General features: G+C 44.1%; 1 protein-coding gene across 2 annotated transcripts in view; it reads left to right on the top strand.

Moving 5' to 3' along the window:
- ADAM12 (ADAM metallopeptidase domain 12) overlaps nucleotides 1-26958 on the top strand; it is a 185940-nt gene that overhangs the window by 127526 nt on the left and 31456 nt on the right. For both annotated transcript variants that reach the window (XM_069020257.1, XM_069020256.1), the window contains exons 12-15: nucleotides 189-337; nucleotides 18755-18932; nucleotides 23772-23861; nucleotides 25680-25875. In XM_069020257.1, the coding sequence (XP_068876358.1) occupies nucleotides 189-337; nucleotides 18755-18932; nucleotides 23772-23861; nucleotides 25680-25875 (613 nt within the window). The remainder of the gene's footprint in view (nucleotides 1-188; nucleotides 338-18754; nucleotides 18933-23771; nucleotides 23862-25679; nucleotides 25876-26958) is intronic.

The raw sequence follows: 26958 nt of genomic DNA, 5'->3' as shown, positions 1-26958 counted from the left end.
TTCCCACTCTGCACTAGGTATATGTGAATAAATTTACAATTGAGTTTATTTAACAACACAGCAACTACAGCTGCTAAAGTTATAAAGCATTTCAAAGGACAGGCAGTAGGACCTCAGAGGGGGAATGTGTGCCTTGAGTTGGGTTTATATGCTGAATTGACTGGTTCTCCTGTGGATTTTTTTTGAAGGATCACTCAGAAAACCCTCTGGGTGCAGCAGTGACGCTGGCTCATGAGCTGGGGCACAATTTTGGAATGAATCATGACACACTGGAGAGGGGCTGCAACTGCAAAGCATCCACAGATAAGGGGGGCTGCATCATGAACCCCTCCACCGGGTAAGTGCAAGGCTGAGACTGGCAAAGCTACAGCTACAGTGGGACATCTGTGGTTTCATTTTGTGCCTCAGGGGCACTGACAGGTAAAAAAAGGAAAAGATTTTTCAGCACCTGTTAAATCTTGTCAACCTGAAAAAGTTTAATGTTATCAGAGCACAACAGGTACCATTGCACCTTTCTGTTTCCAGGTTACCAGTGTGAGAGACAAAAGTGCTGTAAGCAACTGGTTAATTCTAAAAAAACCAATCCACAGCCAAACAAACTGCAGTGCAAGTGGTGAATCAGAATTCCACCTTCTCTCCTCTGGCCAGCTGAGCATCAGTCATGATGGGAAATGAGCCAAGACTGAGATGAGTGTGTAAGAAATCCAGTAATGCAGGAAGTGCACTATTAGAGTCTGCAAGCTCTTTGTCTCATGCAGAGCAGGTTTTTAGTTTTGCAAAACTTCTGTTGTAAGTGTGGAGCAGTTTTAGCATGTGAGAAAATTAAATCTGTAAGGTCAGTGGGATTAAGGCTGTTCTGTGTCCAGAGGGAGATCTTCCAAGAAAAGAGATTAGAAATGTGGGAAATAAAAACTGGTGAACCCGTGGTCACTTCTGTGAGTGCTGGGCCAGGAGCTGGGCTCGATGATTCTTGTGGGTCCCTTCCAGCTCAGGATATTCCCTGATTCCCTGTGTCAGTACTGAAGGATGGCTCTGCTGGTGGCAAAAGCACTGTGCCAAGGGACAAAAGTGTTTTGTAGACACTGAAATTCCAGGCACCCTGGGCAGAGCTGTCACTGCTTGCTGGGATGTATTTTAAATTCCTGTTAAAAACTGAAGGATACAAGGAATGAGTTCTCCATGTCCATGTTCAAACTAGGACTGATAGGATGAAACTGAAGTAAGATTTGCCAGAGCTCTCTGATGCTAAGCCATGTGTTAGACTGGACCAGCTGCAGGAATTATACTGCCTGTGACTGGAATCCAGTAAGAACCAGTGAGGCAAATATCTGCCAGCAGTGTAGGTACAGCTGGATGTGCCTGAGGACAAGAGGATGGTCTGGATGTTCTCTGATGTCCCTTCCAGCTCCCGCATTCACTCTGTGTGCTTAAAGTTCATCTGTTGCTTAAAAACCTCTTCTGGGAATTGTGATCAGCTCTCCCTCTGCCTTTTCCGAGACTGCAAGTTTCTGGGAAAGAAGGGGAGCAGTCTGGGAGAGGCCAGGGAGTGTTGGGCAGGGTTGCTCCCTGCTGGTCAGCCCAACAGCAGCCTTGGAATTCCTTCAAAGGCAAAGCTGTCACCCTCCATCAGGGCAGAAATTGGGATTGTGGCCAGAGGCCAAGCACAGCAAGCTGAGAGACAAACAAAAGGGAGTTGAGAGAGTAGTGGAGAATGAGAGGGACTTCTGCCTGGAAAAGAAAAATAACTCGGCTCTTCTGAGACAATAGGTGGTAATTGTCCCCATGGAATTGCATCCTGCACAAGTCAGGGCTCTGTGCACACTGTGAGGACAGAGTGAAGTGGGAGAGGGCTCTGAGGTGAGGTGGTTGCTGGTGAGCAGTGGGCAGCAGGGCTGGGCTCTGAGCTGCTGGGGGATTCATTCCAGCTTCTGTCAGCTCAGCTGAGTTACTGGTTCTGCATCCAGCTGCTCCAGTTCAGAGTAAATACAGGGATGCTCTCAGGACAGAAATTTCTAGACCCTGTCTGAACTCATCTGGTGAGAGGGGCATTAAAACAGCTCCTTCCTCATTCTGCCTTCATGCTGGAGTCCTTTGGGTGTATCTGATCCTGTCCTGGGTGCTGGATGTGCCAGTCCGGACACTGGGCTTGGGCTGGCTCAGGGCAAGGTCAGAGCAAGGTTGTGCCCACTCAGTGTTCCTCAGGATATGAGGGATTGGATATTCCAATCCTCATCCCTTGGGGATGACTCCAAGCAGCTCAGCTCCTGTGGGGGGGTTTCTGTAGCACCTTCCAGGTTAAAGGCTGTGCCCACCTCCAGCACCCCACAGGGTTGGGGAGGGGGAGTCAGCTCCACCTTGTAATGCCCTCTTTGGATTTTCACCAAACTCTGCATCCAGCTTGTGCCTGAGCAAGAGCTGTGGCCTTCACAGCCCTGAGCAGGCTGTTGTGTTTGCACTGATTATTGATTTGTAAATGGAAACTTTAACTTTGGGTTTATAGCCTTGGGCTCTATCTCAACACCGTGCTGTCAATCTGTGATAAATATTCCTGGAGAACACTTCTTGCCTTGAGCCAAGCTGCATCTCACCAATTTCAAATTAACACTTTGAATATTTAATTACCCAACGTGTCTCACCAATAGCAATATTCCCTTGAGCACCATTATTCAAGGAACACTGAAAAGTTTTCCTCTCTGGAAGTCCTTGTCTGTTAAGGGAAGGCCAAATGAATGCTCCTTATCTCAAATGCACTCTGGAAATAGCCAAAAAATCAAAACTAAGAGCATCCCATATCCATTTAGAGAGACAGCCTGCTCTCAGTGTACTCATTCCATGCTCTTCTAATTGGTTTAAGGTAGATTTAATGAGTGGAATAAAAAAAATCGAGCTGAAGGTAGTGTAAAAAGTACTGAGAGGCCCTTATCTGATGTCTGTAAAAAGTAGGAAATATCTAAGTTATACCAGAAAGGCCTCTGTGAATTTAACTTTGGAGTCAGTGGTGTGGTCATGCACAAAAGGGAATGTTTTAAAGCTTATTACTTAAAAGGGATTTCATCAATTATTGTAATTTCTTTCAGTTCTTCTGTTTCAGTCTTTGAAGAGGTCTTGGAAATTACATCTTGGTGGAAAAATCCTCCAGGGATCAGGGTGGAATTTAAACTCTGTTGGGTCTCTCCTTTAATCAGCTTCCTACAGTTTTTATTCTTAAAAGATACCAGCAGGATGAACACCAGTTGTGTGTGAGCTACAAATGTCTAAAGACCTACTACTTTAGCAAAATGTATGTTTTATAACATGAAATCGAGCACAAAACCCCCCAAATTTGTGTCAGTCTGGGACTTTGAGACTCTCAAATATCTGCAATGAAAATCACATAAATCCTTCTGTAGAAACGGGGGTGGTTCCAATAAAAATACTATAAATGAGGAATATTTAGTACTAAAATTAATAGTTAGTAGGAAGGAATATTAATATTTAAATATATTTAATTTTTGATACTAATCATATCAGTAAGGAATATGTAATACACATTGTCCTCATTTCTATGTATGTGTTGTTTTTTTAATTGTTTTGTACATAGACCATTCCAAGTGAAAAAGAAGGAATATTAGAGAGATTTATGGATCTTTTTGCTGAGATCTCATTATCTGGAAACTGAGGGACTAGGCTGAGCCAGTGAGGCCACTTCAGTATTCCACTTATTTACCAATATCTCCCTAAAGTGTCCACTCTTAGGAGTGAAAATATTCCTCCTGCCAGGCAGATAAATACCAAAGAGTTCCCATCCAGATGATGGGAGCCATCCAAAGAGTTCTGGTGCAGGGTCTGGATTTATACCCTTGCAAATGTGAGCAGAATTTAGCACTGCAGAGCAAAATGCTGCCAATTAGCAGTTTATTTAATAATTCTGGAAATGCAGTTTTTACACATCCTTCATCAAAATTGGGCACAGGAACATTCATGGGGGTTGAGGTCAGGTGAGCTCCCACTTAGAAGTTGAAATATTGAGTTCAGATATGTTTGAGATTCTTTGCCAGCCTTAAGGGGAACAAAATTTTGATAGTGTTCTCCCCTCCTGTGAACTCAAGGGTTGAACTTCCCCTCAGCCACTTACCTGTGTCCTTGAGCACTGTGCTCTTTTAGTTTCCATGCAGGTGATCCACGCAGGGAATTGTCTGCAGGGAAGTGAACACACTGGAAATTTGTTCTTCCTTCCCTCCTACAGGGAGCACTCCTTGGTGTCTTTGCATTTTCTCTTCCTAGGTGAGGTTAATGAGAGCAGGAACCCCCCAAGGCCAGGCAATTTCACCAAGCCCGTTCAGATGCTGACCCTACCATTGTCTTTTTCCCTTTGGGATGCCCTTACCTGCAATAACAAAATCCTCTTTCATTGGCCCCTGGCAGAAGTGTTTTCTCTTCCCAGGATCGTTTCTTGGTGCTGGGTCATCCCAGCCAGGGCTAATGGGAATGGCTCCTGGAACAGAGCCATTTGTTCCATCTCTCTTTGCCTCCCCATAGACACAACCTGATGGAAAATGGGGAAAGGGCTGCTTTGTGGTGTCTCCTCCAGTCCCCTTTGCACCTGGATATGGGAATGGTGGAGATTTTTCTCAGGTCTGGCCCACTGCCCATACCCTGTTTCTTTCTCTACACATTTTTTATGAGGTGGAACACCCCACGTTGATCTGGAGGGTTCTCGTCACAGCCCATGATGGAGAAAAGATTAAATAAAGGCAAAATAATTTAAATACTCAGGAGAATAAAAATACTGTATGAACTATTGTTTCAAGACATGAAACAAGTGGCAGATACTCAAGAAGTGGAAAATCTGATGTGGGAGAGAGCATGGCCGCTGATATTTGCTTAACAACCTTCTGAATGAAAGGACATCTCTTGGGAAGCTTTTGTTTTCATTTAGGCTCCTGGTAGACCTGGTTTTCCTCTTTTCCAAGAGTTCCAAGGCATATTCTGATCTGCATCCCTTGATGACACACAGGAAGGTGTGGGCCAGGCACAGGAGTGAGGAAGCAGCTTGTTTAGGATACCTCCCCACACAACAACTCCCCTTTGTCACGTTCCTTCTGTGTGATGTTCCTTTTGAAAAGTCAAGAATGAATTGAACCCCTCTGCCTGCATTTTCCCCCCATTCTTATCTTGGATCTTGTGTTCCCGTTTCCAATTTTCACAGCTGGAATTTAAAGTCACTCCGTGCTTCTCACTCAGTCAGATTTTAAATTGAATTTACTCAGATAAATAGGACTGCAAGTGTTACAGGGAAGTGGGGCTTGGGCTGTGGCACTGCTGGTGGAAATTCCTCCTTGGTTTAGTGATGATCATGAGTGAAAGAAAAGGAGAAATGAGATCAATTTAACCTCTCAGCTATAGATTATTATTTCAGAGGGTTTTTATGGAACTGTGCCTCACGGGGAAAAAAAGGAACAGCTAATTTTGAGTAATTGCCTTTCAGTACACAGTTTCACTTCAATTATGGAGTTTTTGGAGGCAGGGTCTAGGGGAGGAGACCAATTAGGAACACAGAAAGAGCACAGAATAGAAATCACACGTAGAAAAATATGGGTTCATTTACTGTTGTAATTGGGAGAAGACATTTTTCTAACCAGTCCCAAAAAAACCCCAGTAATCAGTAGGTTCTTAAGTAAAATTAAAACCTTTAGGTTAGAATTAAAGCAGGGAGCCAATGGGAAGCTGCCTATTTGTGAATGAGAGTGAGAGCAAAGGTGATCTGTTAAGACTCAGCTGAGTGACAGTCCCACATTAAACTAATTGTCTTGAATTAAGCACCGCTGAGGAGAAATTGGGGAAAATTAACAATGGGAAAGACCATCAGGTGGGCTTCTTCCAGGTACCACTGAAAAAGAGCCTTGGTACTTACTGGGTTTTAATTCCCTCCAGGAGCAATTAGATATTCTGCACTGAACACTGAGTACATCAGCAGTAATTAAGGTGAAATAAAATATTTAAGTGGAAACAGAGTGGCTTTTTCGTGAGCAGCAGTACCAGATGTCTGTGATCAGCTCCAAGTGACACTGAGCAAGACCAGGAGTTGCACAGGAGACACAGCAGATGTGAACATTCCTGTTTGCCTCAGTGGGGATGAGCTGGTCCGTGGATCTGTTGTAGAAGTGGTCCAGGCAGCCCAGGATGAGCTTAGGAAACATTTGTTCTTTCACAGGCCAATTCCCAAGATATTCTTGAAAGGCAGATCCGTTGCAAGAGAGGAAGAGTTCATTTGATGCTTTGCTTTCATGTGTTAGCTCCAGTGGCCAAGGAGAGGTGCATCACACTGTATTTTGTGTTTATTTATAAATAAACACCCGTTCCTGCTGGCAAGGAAAAGCTGGTTTTATCGGCTCCCCTCTATTGACAGCCTCTGTGGTAGCAAAGACATTATCAGAGACATCTAAAATACCTATTTATTTGCTTTCTCTTCCTGCCCTCATTCCCATTTCATGATTGTTCCATACTCTGGAAGGTCTTGCTGATTTTCCTGGTGTAAATGCTCTGATTCAATCTCTGTAGTGCTCAGACTTGGAAGATTTCTCTGGAGTTTGTGCTCAGTGCACGGGCAGGGTTGGCAGAAGCTTTGGCATTCACATGCAGATGTTATTTCAGGAGTCCAGGATCAGAATACTCCCTCTTTCCCAAACCTCTGGGGTCCAAGGGTGCATCTGGAAATGTTCCCCAGATCCCCTGAGGAGTCACAACTTGGATTAGTGAATATTCCTTAATTAAGTGTCGGGTCACAGGTGTGTGAGTTGTATCTGTGTACAGGGTCTCTATCCAAAACCATCTGATATTTCTGGTGGAAATATGGGTTTGGGCAGAGAAATTGGCCTGTAGATCCAAAACCAAACCTGGGTTGCTCCTGTGCTGCAGTTTGCTTCTGCCTCTGGTGAACTGGAGTAGCATTTGTGGGGCTGTGTGAGAATCCAGATGATGGGAGCCATCCACATGAAAAGCAAGGCTTGAGGAGGAGGAAAGATGAATATTAATGAGGATTCCTTAGGGATCTGTCTGGCTGTCCAGGAGTACAGTTATCCTGATGGCACTGGGGTAGATGAGCTGCAGGATTGGGTCAGGCTGAGGGGATTCAGCAGCTCCTTCACTCCTCCCCCCCAGGCAGTGTCTAAGGGAACAGCACCCCATCATTAAAGTGTTCCACAACTTTGCCCTTCCATGGTGCTGAAGGTCTGTGCTTCCCTCGTGGATCCCTCATTACCATTAATGAGCTTTAGGGCTGCACATCAAAAGCAGGCCAGTGGCAGCAAGGCTGAGTTTACACCGCATGAGGGAATATTTGCATCTTAGACGGTGGCTGAGGGCTCTGGGAGAGCTGCAGGGCTCAGGGGGTTTGGCTCTCAAAGGGTTCTCTGAGGAGCCTTCTTGTTTTGTCATCTGCTTTTGTTTGGTTTTTGAACTACTATAGAAAAGTATATTTATTTAACTACTTTTTAAACACGTAGTTAAGTAAATAAAACATAGTGAAAATCTCTTAGGGACAAGTTGGGAAAGTACTGATCATTTGTGCCGTTTGTTGTATAAAGTATTCGTTTCAGTCACCTTTTCTGTTTTTTGAAAAATGATCTCAAGGAAGCAGAATATCAGGTCACCCTCATTTTGGTCATTCAAAGGCTGAACTGGAGTCCCCAGATGTGAAAATATAGACCCTCCAGAGATTTCCAGCACACTGCTCCGGGACACAGCCAGGTATGCCATGAAAACAGCATCAAATTGAAGGGAGAAACACTTTTTCCAGCACCTCTCTAGATTAAAAAAAAAACCCAAAAAACTTAGAGAAAGACAAAAGGTCAGGGTAAAATGGGAAAGAAGTCAGAAACAGAGTGTGGGAAAGGACACTTTAATTTACTGAGTGGTTCTCTTTTTTTTCTTGCAGGCATCTCACAGCATCTTGTAGCTGCAGAGCTGTTAAATGTTAGATAATCAAACCATTAGTAGTTAGCACAGAATTCCCTGACCCCTCTCAGTCGGTTTTCAGCTGTTCAGACCTCACTTTGCATTTTTCAGTCTGGCAGCTGAGAGACATTAAACTCTGGAGTCAGCAGAACTATCTGGAATTACCTCTGTTACAATTTGAGGAAAATGAAATTATCTTTCAGATGTAAACAGTTCCTAATTAAACTCTGAAGCTGTTTACGTTTCCAAACCAGTCTGAGCTGAGCTCGGCACAAAGACAGACTTCTTTGTTGTCTTTTTCTTTTTTTAATAAAGTTGATATACTGATGTAATAAATTACTTGTGACAGAGCTAGGTCTGTTGTGCCAGCAGTGCAACTGCTTTTTTTTTTTAAAAAAAAAAAAAAAACACCAACTTTAAGCAACATATCCCTCTGCCCCAGTAATTTAGCACATTGCATTCTGGTCCTTCCTTTAGTAGGAAACAGCCACGAGATTACAGAATAGATTTATGTCACTCTTTCCCTTCACTCCAAGTAGCCCCACGTCTGCAGTGCATTTGGCCTTCTTTTTTTGTTAATAATTTCCATGCCTTGCAGATATATTTAATTTGTGTGATAAATAAGATCTGTGTTGAAGAATTAGTAGCATTGGTTGAAATCCATTTAATTTTTCCCAGTCCTTTGCAGGAGTGGATCACTGTTAACAATTAGCACACAGAGCTGTGGGGCAAAAAAAAAAAAAAAAAAAGAAAAAAGATAATTGCTTTTTATTTAGTTTAGTTTTTCCCATTTCAGTGGATGGGCTGTTAGAAGGGAAAATATTTGGCTTTTGCTGGTGTGTTCTCAAGGAGAGCGCTCAGATTGACAACATGACTTTGCTGTAAGTGAAGCTGACAAGGAGAGAGGTGACTTCTCAAATGAAAACACATTTTACTTCTGGTGTGATTATTTATAGCAGATACTTAAGGACAAACAGGGGTTTCTGCCATGAGATGTATCCACTTTTCCTGGCCTGGATGCTGGGATGAGGGAGCTCAGCTGCCTTTTGTCTTGTTGCTGTAATATCCATAGGAAATATAGCTCTGAGAGGGACATTTTTCTCCTGCAGTGCTGCTATTGCCATGACCCATGAGAACAAATCATATAAGGACATTTCCCTTTATCTTGGCTTTCTGTTTCATCAAAAAAAAGAAAGAAAACAAATGCCAAACTTTTCAACCTGCAGGGATAAATCTGCAGTGCAGTGCATGGAGAGTTAAGCACAGTGTCCAGTTTTAATTGGTGTTAATGAATTCCAAATTCCTGGCTTAAAAATGGAGACATACCTTAAAGGGAAGTCCGTAAGGTCACATGGAAGCTCCTTTTTGAACGTGTGTTGTGTGCCCAGGAGCACTTGAAGGAATTGATGTGGACTTGGAAGGCTGAATCCCTGTAATTAACTGATGCCCACAGCTGCATTTGCCACAGTTGTCATGGGAATCGCAGAGCCTTTTGTGCCTGGCAGAGATGTGCAAAATGTTTAAAATTTTCCATCCTGCAAAGACATTCTTGATCATTTCTAAAGTCAAAGCCTGTCACAAAGTGCTGGGCACATTTACTGGGGGGTTCTGGTGGCAGCAATGCAGGGAGGCTCCATTTCAGCCTTTGCAAATGAATGACGCAGCCCCAGGGATGAATTAAGATAAGAAAGTACCTATTTTAGAGTAAAGGCACTGAAAATGAAGAGGTGAAATAAGTCTGGTGTCCTAGAGAGCCTTTCTGTCTGCCTCTTATAGCATGGAAATTGTGTTCATCTCCACCCCTGACGCTCTCCTGGCAGTCAGCCACCACCAGTGAGAAATCCAGAGCTGGTAGGAAAACTCCCATGGACTTCAGTAAGGCCAGGATTTCACCAGGATCCATATGGGGTTTTTTTTTAGATTTATCAAAAGCTTTTCATTCCTGTGAGTGAAAGTTTTAATTTGCTCATTAAGGATCCCTAAGTCTTAGATCATGGCTGGATCCATCCTGTCCTCATGGCTTCCAATAATGAAAAAAATGCAATGTGGCTGCTAATTTTTCTTTGTTCCAGCTCTGTGAAAAGGAAAGGGGAAGGTAGAAAAGTGATTCTTTGTTATTATATATTTAGGATTTTTTTAAGAATTCCACTTCCATTGTTCTGATGTGATTTAGGTGATATGGGATAAAGAGTTTTTTTTCTCATAACAGGGGCAGGGAAGGTGGGAATGCTGGGGAAATTCAGACTGATTTCTGGCACTGTTCTTCCTCACTTATCTTTCTTTTGGATCTTCCCAAAGAAAAAAAAAATTGAGCCATGCCACTTGCAAGTCAGATCCTCCTGTCTTGGAGTCCTGATTATTAAGAGTTTGGTAGTACAGATGTTAAGTGAAATCAGTATGAGCCTGTCCCCCATGTATTTATTATTCCCAGCTTTTTTCAGGGCCCAGATTCTTTTCTCCAGCACCCACATCTCATCAGTGGCATTTCCATGCACTTCACTCTCTTAGTGCTTCTGCCCCTGCTCTTCCCAGTGGAACAGCATCTCCACGTGCTCCATCCACAGGGTCGATCCTTGGCATTTGTCTGTGCCAGGAACTGGACTCGAGGATTCTTGTGGGTCCCTTCCAACTCAGGATTTTCTATGAAATCCCTTCTCCCTGGCCTGGGTTTCTCCTGGTTGGGTTTAGCCCTATTTGGGGTCCACTTCCCTTAACTTGGTGTCATTTGATCTGCTCACCCGATGTCCAGGCTCATCCTCACCCAAATCCATCTCCTGAGCCCAAATACCCCCTTTATGACAGCTCTTTCAATCAATCTGATTCCCAAAGTCAGGTTTTTCTTTTTCCGTCCTATCTGCTCCTGGCCCATTTAAAAAAAATCACCTCCAAGGTTTTTCAAGGGAGAAAATCAGAATGTAACTGCCTGGAACACAAGCAGATTGTAAAATCACATTGGGAGCTAACCAAAGCACCTTTTCCCTATTCAGAAATCAGTAGGAAGCTGATCTTCAGCAATGGTTTGGACCATTTGTCTTTATTTGCTCATCACCTGCTGAGGATGGTGTGTTTTGTGTGACAAATTTAAATTCAGGGCACTCTGGTTGTGCTCCTTATCCACATTTCCCTTCACTGCCAGGAGCTGCTGGCAGGCACAGGGTGTCTGCATCCCACTTCTCCTTAGCCTGGGACCAGACCTGACCCGGCCTTTTCATCCCTCCCTCTGCTCTGTCTTGCTTTTTGACTTTTCCTGTAGTCAGCATTGGATTAGCCTCAGATTCTAAGCAGTAGATTGTGAAACCTGAACTCTCAGCAATCCAGCAAATTTTTATTAATGAGGTAGTGGTCTAAAAGGAAACAGAGCAAAAGATGAGCCAGAGGCAAATTCAAACTGATTATAGCTCCTTCCTTGGCTGTCTGGTTTCCAACAGGAAGAACAGTTGTCTGAGTTCAATTCCCAGGGAGTTTTTGCAATGCAGATAACTCCAGCATAGAGTCAGGATCCTGTCAGGGGTGATAAATTGGTTTAGTATTGCTTCACCCCCAGAACACAAAGGAAAGTCACAACAGGCCTCTCCTCCAAGAAAAAACTTCTCTGACCATCCATTTGTCAAAGGGAAAGTAACTGCTAATAATGTTTTATTTGGCAGTTTTGTGACTGCCACGACAGTCTATACTGTATAAAGCCATTAAGTGTTGCTCCCTTGCAGAATGGATTTTTGGGAACCATCCAGGCATTTGTTCTGTCGCTGCTTTCTGCCCTGAGGTCCCACATCCAGCGTGATAAATCTGCCTTTTTGAATATTCCAGGTAGTTAAAACTTCACCTTCCATGTAATGGGAGAGGTCAAGGCTCAGCTGGGGCTGTGTCAATCCAGTCTGGGCACCTGAAGGGAGACTGCTGGAATTCATTCTGGGAATCTGCACTATCCCCAGGGAAAAATTAAAACAAACTTAAGGCATTTGTGTGCAGAGTTTAAACATTTACTTGGAAAGGCTTTCTTGCCAGTAAGCCTGGAAATTCCTCTGTAGCACAACAAGCCATCCAAGCAGACATCAATTAAATTAACCACCAGTGTGAAATATTCCCAGTTATTTACTGGAAGAGTTAGAAGCCACCATGTAGTGAACGTGACAAAAGCTGTAGGAGAAATCTGGGCTTGTTTTGAAGTCACTGACCATGAACTCAAACAGAAGAGCTTTGATGTCATCTCTAACTACATGGCCCAATTCCGTGCTCTACTTTATTGCTGCTCTAGGGATTAAAACTCTAAAAGAGGAGCAAGGGAGTGAAAAATAGGCTAGAAAAATAAGTATGGGTTGTCAGACATCTCCTACCTTTTAAAGCAAACTTCCCATTTAAATACTTTATCTGTATGAAACCACTCTACATTTTTAGTTAAATCCCTCCAAATCATCTGAAAAAGATGTGCCACATCAGTTCTGGGACTGATATCTTGGGCAAAGCTGCTTCCAAGAGCCCAAAGGCTCCTCCAGCTTCTCCCCTCCTCCTAATTTTCCCAATTTGTTGTTTCCAAAAGCTTTGGGTGTGAAACAATCTGCAGATCCCTTTAAGCTCCCCCTTTATTGTGCTGGTGGGGTCAAAAACTGCATTTGTGCCTTTCACCCTCAAAAGTACTTAGAAATTAAGACATTGTTTAAATAATGGATTAAAAAGTCTTCCCATATTATGGCACTTGTCTAATTAATAGATTAAAAAGTCCTTCCATGTTATGGCACTTTTCTAATTTTAAACAATTGCTACTAAAATGTGAGGTGTAGGAAATAACGTGTAGTGACAGAACTTGATACATGAAGGGGTCTGTAGTACTTGAACACCTATTTCAATATCAAAGAAAACTGGATTTTATCTCCTGCTTGACACCTAATTCTGTGAAGTTCTTTATGCTTACTAATTCATTAACATACTTGCTGTACAGAAGAGCTGGAGTGTCAAAAAATGTCATCTAATAGCAAATTCACTTTTATTCTGGTAGGCTCTTCTCTCTTAGGAGCCCATAAAAAGTTGTTTTCAAAAGCTGGAGAGCAGTAATAATGTCTAGAAGGTTAAAACCAAGGGGGGTGCTTTTGAGTGCAAAAGAATTACGTCAATTAGATCAGGAGTTAGAGGAGGCTGGAAAATTGTCACAGTTCCTTGAAATCAACACCTCCCTGGGTCTAGAAACATTCATGCTGCCTGAGTTTCTGCCTTCTAGAAGTTTATTCTTGGGTTAATCTCTCTGGTCCTGCCATTTTTTTCCATGGAAAAATTACTTATAACTGTGTTAACAAAAACAACCCTATCCCTATTCTTTAATTTAATCTCCACCCCCCCCTGTTTTTATGCTCTTATGTAAGACTTGAATATGCAGCAGAAAACTTAACAAATTTCTGTCTTAGACATCTGCAGAGTCTGAACAAGTTCAAGCTCACCTCTCCACCCTCCAGTAAAAGGTTCTGCACTGCTCTCCTCCTCTCCAGTTGTCAGCCAAAAATCAGGAATTTTGGAGATTTAAGTAAATATTCATATTTTTGAATCTCAAAGGGTCCTCAGGTCGAGACAGACACAAAGTCACTGTGGTGGTCAGTTCAGACAAGGTGTTGTCATGGAAAGCGTTGGAAATTCAGGTGTTGGACTAGGGAACCTTCCAACTCCAAGGGCTGGGACGCAGCACCCCTCTGGTCTTTGAGCACCTTCATGCTCCTAAAAAGCACAGTTGATGCCAGAGATATTTCTAAATATGGCCCCTCAAGTTTGGGTTTTCAGGAATTCTGGGCAAAGTTCAGTCCCAGTTTTCTGCATCTTTGGAAATTAGCTAACCAACAGTGGTTTCCATAAGTAAGTATGCTCCAAAAAAAATCAAAATGTCCCTTTTAAAATTAATATAATCTCCAATTATCATATTACCTCAGGGAGGGAGCTGTGGTGGTACTTAACAGACCTCTTTGGGGCTCTTGTGCATTTTAATTGAGTGAATAATTGTAAAACACTTCAGGGTCTTTTGGTAAAAGGCTCTGTATAAACATTGCCATAATGCTGAATAATCAGGTTGGGATGTGAACTGGAAGAAATGAACCCTATAAATAGATCTGTGTATACATATGGGGGGAGGGGGGGTGGTGTAAACACCAATATTTGGGACAGAAAATGTCAGTTCCTTTAGAAAAGTCCTGCAGCTCTTGAATAAGAAATAAAAAGCGAGATTTGGAGAGTGATAATCGTGATAATCAAAAGGTTTTTGAGATATGGTGAGCCTGGGGTTTATCCTCCTGTGCAATGCGTGGAGAACTCCCAGAATTGTTGTGTTAACCCTTCAGTGATGCTTGCTGAGAAGCAGCCAGATTTGTTGTGTTTATGGTGGAGGAACTCAGAGAAGGTGGATCCAAGGTACTGAGATGTAGACAGATGGGATTTGGAGGAACCAAAGGAGTTCCACCTTTCCTGAGCTGGTGCTGCAATGCAGCAGGAGGGGTTTGGGTCTCCTGCAGCTCAGGGCAGTGCCCCTCCAGGCATATTCCAGATGGAGCAGTGGGAATGACGTTAATGGGGTCATGTCCCAGCCTCAGCAGTGGCACCAGTGCTGGACGTGTGGAGCTGATCTGCCGTGACCCTGCACGGATCAGTAGCCGCTGCATCTCTCCTCAGTGCTTTGGCTGTCTCCTCTCCTCAGCCTGTAGTTTTCTGGGGCAGTGGCTCTGTTCCTGTGCTTGTACTCTCCTCTCACTCAGCCCCTTAGGAAGGGGAATTCCTCTGAAATGGAGATGATGGACATGAGCTTTTCTATTTCATGCAAAAAAAAAAGAAGAAAAGAAGCCTCTGCTGGGCAACGAGGTGCTGGTACAAAGAATCCTCTCTTCTTAAATGGGACTTGACAGAGTGCTGATGCCACTTCACTTAGTTAATGGAAGGAGCCATCTAATACAGGCTAAATGCAGAACTGCCTAAAGGAACCTGGCATTTGGAGGGCTGGAGCACTTGAAATATAAATGAATGGGACAAGCCCAGGCTCTGTTTCCCAAGGAATCGATTACCAGGGATCCTCTTATGACTGTGAAGGTCTTATTTGCACAAGCAGGCAAAGCTATTTTTGTTGGAAACTGGGATATTTGTTTCTAGGGTTTAAACACATCTTTTAGGCACCAAGGAGACTCTGAGGAATGCTGTGGATTCAAGAGGGGTAGAAAGACTGAAATGATTTTCCTTGCTGTAAAGCCACTGAAGAGACTGATGGTAGTGCTGGGAACCATTTGAGTTCTGTAGATTTGTACCCACAGCCAGAGCAGTTTGCCAAAAGGATCCATTGGGTATTGAGTCTATAGATTCAGAAGGTGTAAAAAATGTATGGGACACAGCATTTTAGAATAAGAGTTGGTTGGACTAAAGTTTCCTTTCTCTTTCCAGCTGTAAAAAAAATAAGGATGTGTAACAGAAAATGTCTTGAGTGAAGATGAATGGAGTATAAAGATTGCTAATGAATTTTTTGCTTCTGGAAGGTTCTCCCATGGCATTTATGAGTTGGTTTTCCAAGGGGAATGTGTCCAAGCTACCACAGGAAGCACGAGCATCCCTTTTTAGATATCACTGAAATCTTGGACAAGTCAAGGACTGACTTTACTGTGGAGACCCCATTTCTTTCTCCCACCCTAAGGTAGCTCCTTCCAGGTGAGATCAGAAGCCTCTTTACATAAATGCTCCTGCATTTATTCAGAGGATGAGTTCCTTTCATATCACCATTCCTTTGTCATTTCTCACAAGCTCCAGATCCACTCCAACATTGGTTCGAGTGCTCCTGACATCCGATATCTGTGACTTCCCTTCCCATCCCATCTGCCAGGGATTTCATTCTTCTGATGAAACAGCTTTAAAATTGCAAAGACAGGCAAAATACAGCCTCAGATCACAACAGTGAAGTGCTGTGGCTGTTACATGGAACTTTATTGGTCAAAAAAATGAAGACTGGGTGTATATCAGAATATCACATTAAAGATCAATCAGGTTTCCAATGAAAGACCAACTGGCACCAATTGATAGGGGATCTTCTCTTGCATGGTGTGGTTACCCTGAAGTTTCTCTGTTTCCACCAGCTGGGTTTGTTTCTGGGTTTTTATTGCTTTATTTGGGGATTACTTGGTAAAGAAGAAGCATTTTCAGGAAATGTCATCATGTGCCATGTGCTGCTCTGATGTCAGCTGAGGAAATTGGCGTCAGGAGCAGGAAAAGCCAGAAGATGAATGGATCTCTGAGTTCAAAATAGGAAACAGCTTGAAGTTCCTTTGGGGGGAAACATAAAGCTCATTCATTAGAAATGACACAGTTTCACCTCTGGCACAGGCAGAGGACTCTGCCCTCCTGCTGATGGACAGACACACCTCACATCCATGCAAATGATCCTGGGAATCCAGGGATGCAAAGAACAGCCCTAAAGCATTGACAGTTCTGACTGCTGAGCTGTTCTCATGATCCGTGTGTGGCTGAGAGGTGTCACATGGAAATCTGCATTAGCTGTGTTCCTGAATGGATTTCACTCCCTGTAAGGTGTGTTTGTCTCCTTGTCTCACCCTGGTGGATATCAAAGTAAACCTGTGCCACTGAAGAGTAGGATCTTGCCTGGATGATGCAGTATTCATTTATTCATACTTTGATATGAGGGCTGTGTCTGATCAAGCCCTCATCAGGGTTTATCAGTCAGATATATCTGAGTTTCTTTGTTTTTTCCTGCTGTTTGGCAGGAATCCATCCTGTGAACAAGTGAACAAGTACATCCATCTACTTCACAGTCAAGTACACAGAATTTTGTGAGGTTTCTTCCCCATCAGACTTAGGTTAGGACAGCAGTTTGTAATGTCCTGTTAAGAACATCTCCAATTGCTCAATATAAAATGGTCAGTGGTTTTCCAAGTGCCTTTATTTTCTGTTCCATTACTCTGAGTACCTTCCCTGTCCTCCCTTGGGGCCCAGCTAACAGCCTAGCTCCTACCTCCTGCTATTCTGAAATTTCTTTATTTGTCTTAGGCTCTGTCATTTTGCTGAAACATTGATATTTTCCAGCAATCAGCTTATTACATGGAGATGCCTATTAGCTTTCTGAAGTCATGTGTCAGTGAAACTCAAAACTGTTTAGTTTAACTTGACAAGCCCTATAGTGATATTGGAAAATTATTTTCTTCTTCAGACTCGTGTTTATGTTCTTTTCCAATGAGCTGGCTGTTTTATTGCAACAGAAACTGTAAAAGAGGTAATTTTAACTAGGCACAAAATATATTCTGTTCTGTAATGTATCCATAACCTTCTAGAAGATCCTAATTAACTTCCTTATGTCAGCATAGGAAGCTCTATTGCATTTGTAGTTGCCAAACATTTCCTTCCTTTTAATAGAAATTATCCCTTTGTGAGACCTACGGGCATCATCATTCCCAAAACAAGCTTTTCATTTCAGGATATCAGAAACATCCAGAGATTAATGCAGGTCTGAAGTTCAGCAGTGCAGAATTTCTATCTGTTATCTTGCTTGTCTGCAAAGATAACAATCCTAATAACACGCGGGTGACACAAAGCCCTCAGTGAGTAAAGCGAAATTGCCAGGTTGGCTCCTGAGCTGCTGAAATGTTGAGTTACTACTGGGCCATGGTGTGACAAAGGTATCAGGTCTGAGGGGAGAAGCTCTTCTACAACGCGTTTGTGACACAGATTCAATGTAATTCAATGTGGACATGAGATATGGGGAAAAAATTCTTCCTGTGAGGGTGGGCAGGCCCTGGCACAGGGTGCCCAGAGCAGCTGGGGCTGCCCCTGGATCCCTGGCAGTGCCCAAGGCCAGGTTGGAGAGGACTTGGAGCAGCCTGGGATAGTGGAAGGTGTCCCTGGAGGTGAATGAAATGGTCTTCCAGTCCTTTTCCAGCCCAAACCATTCCATGACTCTTTGATTCCACGGCATCTCAGCGCAGAGCAGGCACAGCAGCCCTCAGGACACCACGCTGTGGGCCAGGCCCAGGTGTCACTTGGTCTCACATCTGTGAAGCAAACTGCAAACATTCATCAGCAGAAATGGAATCAAGTTCTCCCAGAGAAAAACACCAATTATCTGCTGGTATTTGTACTGCACGGGTTTGTTTTGTTCGCACTGTCTGGGTGTTCCACAAAAGAAATGGGAGCTGTTGTGTGCCTGCCCAGCAGGGCCGAACCCTGCACTCAGCAGTGGGAATTCAAACCAGGAGTATTTCCATCACAGTCCTTGCAGCCATGCTGATTTAAAATAAAAACTGTCTTTGCTTTAATCATGCAATTCCCAAGCTCAGCTTTGATGAATTGCAGAAGCAGGCTCTTATCAAGTAACAGTGGGTTTTTTCTTTTATTCTTTTTTCTTTCCTGAAAAGAGCAGGAAGTTTACCATTCTGCAGAGCAAGATGAATGAATTTGCCATTTGATGCTGAATTTTCCAAGAAGGATTAGGATCTTTTGCAGTCCTGCAAATGCAGGATACTACTTGCAAGCCCAGCATTTCTTTAGGCTCATTATCATAATTATAACTCCATATGCAGAAGAGGGAGAAGGAATTTCTAATGTGAACACTTCCAATCCTTAAGAGCAGCTACAAATTGAAGTGAAAAGGTGGAAATTCTCTCACTCATAGTAAGAAATTATTATTAATGTGTTAGGCTCAATTTCACAGTGAATTGCTCTAGCTCAATTCTGTCTGATGAAAAGTGAACACAATCTTCTGGTTAAGGCACAGATGTGCTAAAATGTCACAGTGTGACAGGAGAGAGAGGTTTTCATCTTGTATAAGAACCTTCCCTTTTGTCTCCATGTGTTTTTCTTCCAGCTATCCATTCCCCATGGTCTTCAGTAGCTGCAGTAGAAAGGACCTGGAAAACAGCCTGGAGAAAGGAGTGGGAATGTGTCTCTTTAACCTGCCTGAAGTCAAGGAGTCCTTTGGTGGCCAGAAGTGTGGGAATGGCTATGTGGAAGATGGAGAGGAGTGTGACTGCGGGGAGCCTGAGGTAAGACACCACCTGAGAGTTACTGCTCACCTCCAGCCTGCACGTTTTTGACAGTGGAGGCTTGGTTTGGCATGTTTGGTGTAAAACAGAATTCTCCCTTCTCTGCTTCCATCCCATCAGCTTAAACCTCAGAGTCTCACAAGTGCAGGGAGTGCTGAGTGTATTCGAGTTGCCCAAGTTCAGGCAGAGCTTGGGTTAAGAATGTGCTCAGTTCATCCTTAGAGAGCAAACTCTGGCTTGTCCAGCAGACTGGCCATGACCTCGTGTTCCTAGAAGTTCCTTTCAGCATTAGCTAATGAGCTAAACTCAAAAGAAGTTTGTGAACTTGGCTCGAATTTCTCAAGAAAACATGCGTTAGTTGAAGGTTTGTTTCCGTCAATGAGAGGCCACTCGTATATTTGTATTTTATCAATATAACCATAGAAACTCTGCAATCATAGAATGGTTTGGATGAGACCTTAAAGATAATCTCATTCCCCCCCTGCTGTGGGCAGGGACACCTTCCACTATCCCAGGCTGCTCTGGGCCCCATCCAACCTGGCCTTGGACACTTTCAAGGACCCAGGGGCAGCATTCTCTGGTCACCCTGTGCCAGGGCTTTGTTAATCCACATATATGACACTAAGAAAATAGAAATATTAATATTGGTTGGGTATTTTTCATTGCAGCTCCAGTTTTTAGGTACAAGACCTTTCCTTCCTTCACTGCAGGATTTTTCTTTCCCTCTAGCCAATTACCTCCCAGCAGACATAGCCTTCACTGCCTCCCAAACAGATTGCTGCTGCTTCAAAGATTGTTCCATTTACTTTAGTGAATGTGTCAGAGGACTCCTCAGATCAGCAGGAGATAGGCAAAACCTGGGGGTCGAATGATATCCGAGCTGGCATCCTTATCCCTTTTACATCCCATCCTCATTGGCTTTATTGAACTTCTCTCTGATTATCTGAATTAAAGGCAGCAGCAGATGAGGGATTTGTTTCCTGTGATAAATAGGGACCTACAGACAAAAGAGATGGGGCAGTTAACACAGCAAGATATTGCTGCAGCCTGCCCATGGAGTGTATTGGATTTGTCCAAACCAGGAGGATTTCCTGACAGTTCACTCACTCTTGAGGGTAACAAGGTTGGAAGAAGCAGTCTTATCTCCTTGTTTAAAGTCAACAGAGTGCAAGCAGCTTGCAAATGTCTTTCCTAACCCAGTTATCTTTCTTGTTTTCATTTCTGAACATTAGCGATACCTTTTCAAATCAAAGCCACTTAATGTCAGCAAGCACTGACTTGATTTGCCTCTTCTGTCTGTCTTTCTGTCTTTCTGTCTTTCTGTCTTTCTGTCTTTCTAGTTCTATTGGAAAAACTGCAGCTTGAGTGCAATTAAATGTATTTGGGATTCACTGCTCTAATCTGAGTGGTTGCAGAAAACCTGTGTGATTAGTTACTGATTCACTGCCAGTCATTTATACCAGCTGAGTTCTGTCCATGCTGTTGCAGTATTCAAGAATCAGTGATATTAGGATTAAATTCTTCTGTGAGGGTGGGCAGGCCCTGGCACAGGGTGCCCAGAGCAGCTGGGGCTGCCCCTGGATCCCTGGCAGTGCCCAAGGCCAGGCTGGACATTGGGGCTGGGAGCAGCCTGGGACAGTGGGAGGTGTCCCTGCCATGGCAGGGGGAGGAACTGGATGATTTTTGGTATCTTCAAACCCAAACCATTCCATGATTTTATGATGCTAACAATTTTAGATTATATGACCAAAAATGTCTGATGTGCTGCAGTGTCTGTGGAAGGAGGGTTAATGCAGATTATAAATGGAACGATAAAAGAATGAAGAGGACTAAAAATCCTCGGTCCTTGAAAGATGAAAATGTGTCTACTTTTATAACCAGCTGCAAGGGGGAATAGAAGACTACAAATTGCTAACTCAGAAGTCAGACAAATTACTTCCAAATGTAATTAGGAGTGGGTGCCCAAACATCTGTGACATGCCAGGGACAAGTCAACACGGCTTTTGTGCCAGGAACTCTTGTCTTACAAAATCTTGTCTCACAAAATCTTGTCTTCAAAAGCCATCACAGTACTCTGAAGGGTTTAACAAGTGGATGGAAAGGGACAGGGCTGTCACTGCAGCCTGTGAGTTCAGAGAGGCTTTGGACCAAACCTTTCACCAAAACCTCTCTAGGAGATTGAGCAGCTGTAAAGGAGAGAAAGCTGCATGGGCAAAAATTGGGTTAAAAGACAGAAGATACCACCAGATATAAACCATCCATTTCATGCAGTGGAAGGAGATCTGCTGTGCTGTATCCATGAGATGTGTCCTGGGGACTACACAACTCAGCATTTTCATAAACAGCCTGGGAAGAGGAATAGTCTTTAATTTGCTGATGATATTAGTTAGGCTTCTAGAGATGAAAACTGGCTGTGAAGGACTGCAGAGAAACCTTCTGAGACAGCTGGAACAGGCATTAAGATGAGAAATGGGACTCACTGAGGAGTGATGCACATTCCAAAATCACAAAGAAGATGATGGACTCTGAGCTGACTCTGACCATGGTGGAACAAGACTTCATATTGCAATAAATAGTCTCATGAAAATGTCAGCCCAGTGCTCAGGAGTGGTCTAAAAGGTAAATAGGCTGTTAGAAAGTACTAGGGGAGAAATAGGAAAACAAAACAAAGCACCAGCAGACCTCTATAAATCTGCTGTGCCTGAAACTGCTTGTGCAGGTTTTCTCTACCCCTCCCTGATCCCAGGGAGGATAAAGCAGAGTGAGCAAAGATTGAGAGAAACGCAGTAAGGTGGTTCAAAGTTTCGAAAGGGTTCTGGCTGGAAAAGGAGAAAATGAAGGAAAATGCAGCATAAGCTGATAAAATGGTGAGTGGAATGGAAAAGGGTGAGTGAGGAGAGATTGTCCCCCATGAGAAATGAGCAGATGAAGTTAGGAAATGGCAGGTTTCAAACAAGCAGAGGGAGCTGCTCCCCTGACTGTGTTGGTTACCTGTGAGTACCTTTACTCTGACTCTTACAGGTGCTAAAAATGCCCGTGGAGCCAAGGGAAAGGCAGGAGACTGGGAAGGTGTCAATGTCCTTAAACTTCTTCTGCTGGCTGCTCTCAGGGGGACACAAAGACAGAGGAGTTATGGGCTGACCCAGCAGGGTCTGGTTGGTGTTCCTAGAAAAGAGAGGGTGAAAACCGGGTGTCCTGTCCACAGGACAGAGCCTGACATCACGTAAGTGGTGCTGGGGTTGTTCTGGGGTTGGGCTGCTCTGGTTCCTCTGATGAGCCAGGAGAGCCACACTGGGAAAACCCCTCCCATCATTGCTGTTGTTGTCAATAAAAAAAAAAAAAAACAAACAAACAAAAAAAAAAAAAACTCCAGCACAGCAGTAATTTCGGGTGGCAGCCTCCATCCTCCAAAAACCTGGTGAGCCTTTCCTGTTTGTTCACTTGTTTATGTGAAAACCATTCCTGACAGTTCGATAACCCAGGCACAAAAACTATTTACCAAGCTCATTCCCTACAATGAGCAATAAGTGAGACAGCAATTGGAAATTTCAGAGGCTGCTGTAGCACCACTCCAAGAGCTGTGTCTTTATCCCAATCTTCCCGTGGAGTGCAGAACGCTGCAGTGGGGCCAGGGGATGGGGTATTGCATCTGACTGTTTCAGAAGGACCTTAATGGGACTGACACTCTGCTCTGCTCATCTCAGATTATTTTTGAGGGGAATTTATAAAATGGGCCTCTGTGCAGAGGAGCATTACTCCTGACACGCAGCAGCTGCACAGGAATATTTCTGTAGCCTGCTGCCTTCTGGGGATCAAAAATAGGGGCAGGAAGTTGTTCCTCTGCTTCAGAGCAGAGTTGGCTTTGTACATCCAGGAAGGTATTACCTAAAAAACAGTGGAGTGCTGAGAATCCTTCTGTTTTTTGCTGGTGAGTCAGTGCTAGCCCTGTCTGGCAGTTGGGAAGCTTTCAGAAGTCAGCGAAGTAACAAGAGGCTGTGAACATCCTTCTAACCCACTTATTCTTCCTGTGTTCCCTATGTTGTTAGTGATCCCTTGCTAAGTCAAACAGACTTAACACAGCTGAAGAGCAATTTTATCTGCTGCTATTTCTGTGAGAGAGATGAGATTCCAGCTCAGCTGGTATAACTTGCAGCTTTTGGGCATTATCTTGAAAAAACAAATCCATTCTTTTCTGAGGCTCCTTACGAGCTCATTCTACTGACAATAAAGTTTGCAGAAGGCCCACACATGCCACCATCTAATCCACAAGTGTGAAATTGGGGTGTATCAGTGAGTGAGGCTGCAATTCGTGCTCATTCCATATCTCAGAGCTCTGTTACTGGTGTGCTCTGATAAGGGATTACATGGAGTCGTGGTGTTGTCTTCCTCTGTGGCAGCCCCAGCTTCCATCCAAGCAGGAGCCTGGCCAGCAGCTGTCACAAGATAGAGCTGTAGTCATGATGCTCAGCAACTGCAGCACAGCTCCTGGATCCTCTCTGCAGGCAATGGAATCGTTCCACTGACTCCTGTAGAAATAAAACACCACCGTGCTCTGTCAGGATTGGTGTCAGCGCACTTGGGTTGTTTGTGCTATTTGGGATCAGATCCATAGCTGGAATAAACCAGCCCTCCTCAGCAGCTTCTCTGGTTTTACTACACTTATTGGGCTTGTTGAATCTGAGGGCAGACAAGGCTCTTTGGATCAGGTTGTCGAATTTCATGCATAATTCATGATTTCATGCCCAGCTTTTCTTGGCAGAGCTATAGGCAGCCTCTTGATTTACGGCTCATTGTGACTGAACGTTGTCTGCTCTAAATTTACCCTCCCAATTCCTCCAGGAATGTACAAACCGGTGCTGTAACGCAACCACCTGTGCCTTGAACCCGGGAGCAGTGTGTGCACATGGGCTCTGCTGCGAGGACTGCCAGGTGAACCACGGGAAATGTCTCTTTTCTGGGAGGGGAGGGCAGAATTCCATGATTTTCCCAACTGCAGGGCAGTAAGCAAGGATGGAGGACGAGCAAATTGGTATCGATAAGCATTAAAACATTTGCATGTCGTGTGAGCAATTAAAAAATTCTCAAAATATAAATTATTGAAGGAGCAGAGCAACAGACTTTTAAAATTGTCTGTGCTCTTTGTGGCCCCTCCAGCTGCTCATGCAAAACTTCTTTTTCAGGAACTTTTGTGTGCTTTAATTTTTCTCCTTCTTACATGGCAAGCAGTCATTAAGTGCTGAACCCTCTTTTTTTGGGGAAGGCTCTTAAATTATTAATTCTATCAACAGCATATGTATTTTTAATAGCAGATCATCAGCTGTTGAGGTCTCCTAACACTCCATAAAAGCCAACTTGCCACAGGTATTTACCTGTTTGAATTCTCAGACCATCCCTTGCCTATGGGCTAATAAAGCATCCAGCAAGGCAACCCACAGGTCTGGAGCAGCAAGGGTTCCCTACAGCCAGGAACTGCTTTTTAGCAAAATTAATCTTCATATCCTTTGCTTTTTACCAAAGGCAATGTGATTAAAATTCAGGGCTGCTCCCATCTTTCTGGCTGCTGATGAGATGTGAATGTTCAGACTGGCACATTCCACCATCGCCTACTGGATGCCATCAGATCCAAAAAAAATATCATTATCCATGGAAATCAGCACAGGGCAGGAACAGTTACATGGACTAGTCATGTGATTAAGTTTGAGAGATCTTGATGCCCATCACAGCAACATTTCCATGAGGAAATGTAACTCCGTAGATTCATTCAGGTTCAAGATCTATTCAAGACCATTGAATTGAACCTTCCAACCTGGGAATTGTTTGGCATCTGAATCCAGGATCAAGTGGGCTGGTGGCTTCCTCAGCCCTAACACAGCCCAGTGTTCCATGATCAGCTGCCCTGGATGGAAAGGTCTCTGATCTGACTTCTGCCCAGTGCTCCAGATCCTCCTTTCCAGAGTTTTTGTGTTCAGACACAATGGAGGAGCCACACTGCAAACATCAGGGCTGGGGTTGCCTTCTGGCCTGAGCCACATGAACCATGTGTGCAGCTTCATCTGACCCTCCTTCCTGCCAAACCCTCCCAGTGTGGCACAAATCAGCATATTTAGAGCTGTGGAATCCCTGTGCCCTCCTCTGCAGCCAGCTGGGGCCGGGCCAGTGGAGAAATCTGTTCATGTGCTGCATGGCTGTGATGCCATCATGTGATGCCTTTTCCTGTCTTAAAATCAAGAGTCACACACAGTTAGAAGGGGAAAAGGGATTTTACCTTGGTATTTATTTTAAGGATCCTTAGGTGCACACGTCCAGGTCATGTGCATCGAGATGTACCCCGCCCAGTCTATCTCTGTCTTCATCTTCTGCCTCCACACCTCTTTCTGCCCCCCCCCCAACTTCGGGTATAACATTAGAGGTGTTACTAATTAGCAGATCTATCAAAGATTCCCCAATGAGAGGCTCAAGTGAGCCCCCCTCCCCAAGGAACCTTCCCCTGGATGGTTCTATCTTGGTTTACAGAATGTGTTCTGGAGAGGACCTTGGGCTCTGGGGCACACTGATCCCTGGCTACGAAGCTTCTAAAATGTTGAGTCTCTCAGCTTGACAAACAAGTCCAAGAATGGAGGCAAAAAGCACTGGGAATACAGAAGTTGTAAAAAGGTATAACAGGGGTATAAAAGAAAAGGCAAAAATCTTCATGGCATCAGCTGACCCAGCCATGGCACAGCCACTGAAGTCCTGTTTGTTTTGCAGCTCAAACCAGCGGGGATTTCTTGCAGAGAGTCGAGCAATTCCTGTGACCTGCCCGAGTTCTGCACAGGGGCCAGCCCGCAGTGCCCGGCCAACGTGTACCTGCACGACGGGCACGGCTGCCACGGGGTGGACGGGTACTGCTACAATGGCATCTGCCAGACCCACGAGCAGCAGTGCATCACCCTCTGGGGCCCAGGTGAGTGCCAGGACAGGGTCAGAGGTGTCACAGAGGCTTGGGGGGAGGGGGGGGAATCGAGATCTGGAGGGGTTTTATGCAGCACCAATCTGTAGCTATTGTTTGAATAATGAGGGAATGGCTCTGTGATTCATTCCAGCCTTGATTTGCTATCATGTTCAGTTCTTGCAGCAGGAGGTAACGAGGCCTGCGCTGCGACACGCTGCAAATGGATAGGTGAACTCAGACAAATCATTTTCTCCTGACTTCAGGATTTCCTGATGTCACCCCACAAAGTACTGAATGCTCCTGGCAGTCTGAAATCACAGCCCTTTTCAGGCTGCTGTGTGAGCTTCCTCCTGTGCTCTAAACACCTCATCTGCAAAGCAGATGTGTCTGCTCCATCCCCAGCCAGGGCTCAGCTTTTGACACTAACAAGAGACTCCTGGATTATTGTGTGTATTTTATTAACTGGTGTCACCTGTAAACTGCCTGCTGACAGTGCTTTTAGCAGGGTGTGCACTGAAGCAGAAAGAGATTTCATTCTCCCATGGGAATTTGTTCCCTTTTTGCAGAAATCTGGTAACATGAGTTCTTGAGCTGTTCTCAGCATCTATGCCAGGAAAACTGTTCACCTTTCTGTAAAGCCCTGTGACCCTTCCACTGCAATGCAAGTATTAATTCAGCATTTTGCTGTGAATCCAAGTCATGTCTTCTTCAGCATCTCTGACCCTCTCTCTCAAATTTGAAAACCATTTACCTCTCCTAAGGAGAAGCATCATTTAGAGATAGGTGTAATTATTTCTTTTAAACTAACTTTCCCAACTCCCTTAGCCTCTTGCAATTCAGTATCTCTCTCTTTAACTCTGCTCCAAAACTTCTGTGTCAATATAATGGCACACAGATGTTTCCCTTGGTCAAAACCCTCCCCAGAACTCTACTGCGGAGTTTATCTGTTTCCTTCCCAGGGAACGTGGACCTTTTGCAACCTCTCTTTAAAAGAGCATTAAAGCATCTCAAGAACCAACCCCAGTGGTACAGGCAGCAGGTCAGCTTGGCCACGTGGGTATAAGAACACGTTCAGGGGGAGTTCCAGTTCAAAAT

Source organism: Aphelocoma coerulescens, chromosome 6 (assembly GCF_041296385.1).
Source record: "Aphelocoma coerulescens isolate FSJ_1873_10779 chromosome 6, UR_Acoe_1.0, whole genome shotgun sequence".
NCBI lineage: Eukaryota > Metazoa > Chordata > Aves > Passeriformes > Corvidae > Aphelocoma > Aphelocoma coerulescens.
The sequence above is the reverse complement of the archived record's forward strand: the minus strand, read 5'-3'. Positions and strand labels throughout refer to the sequence as shown.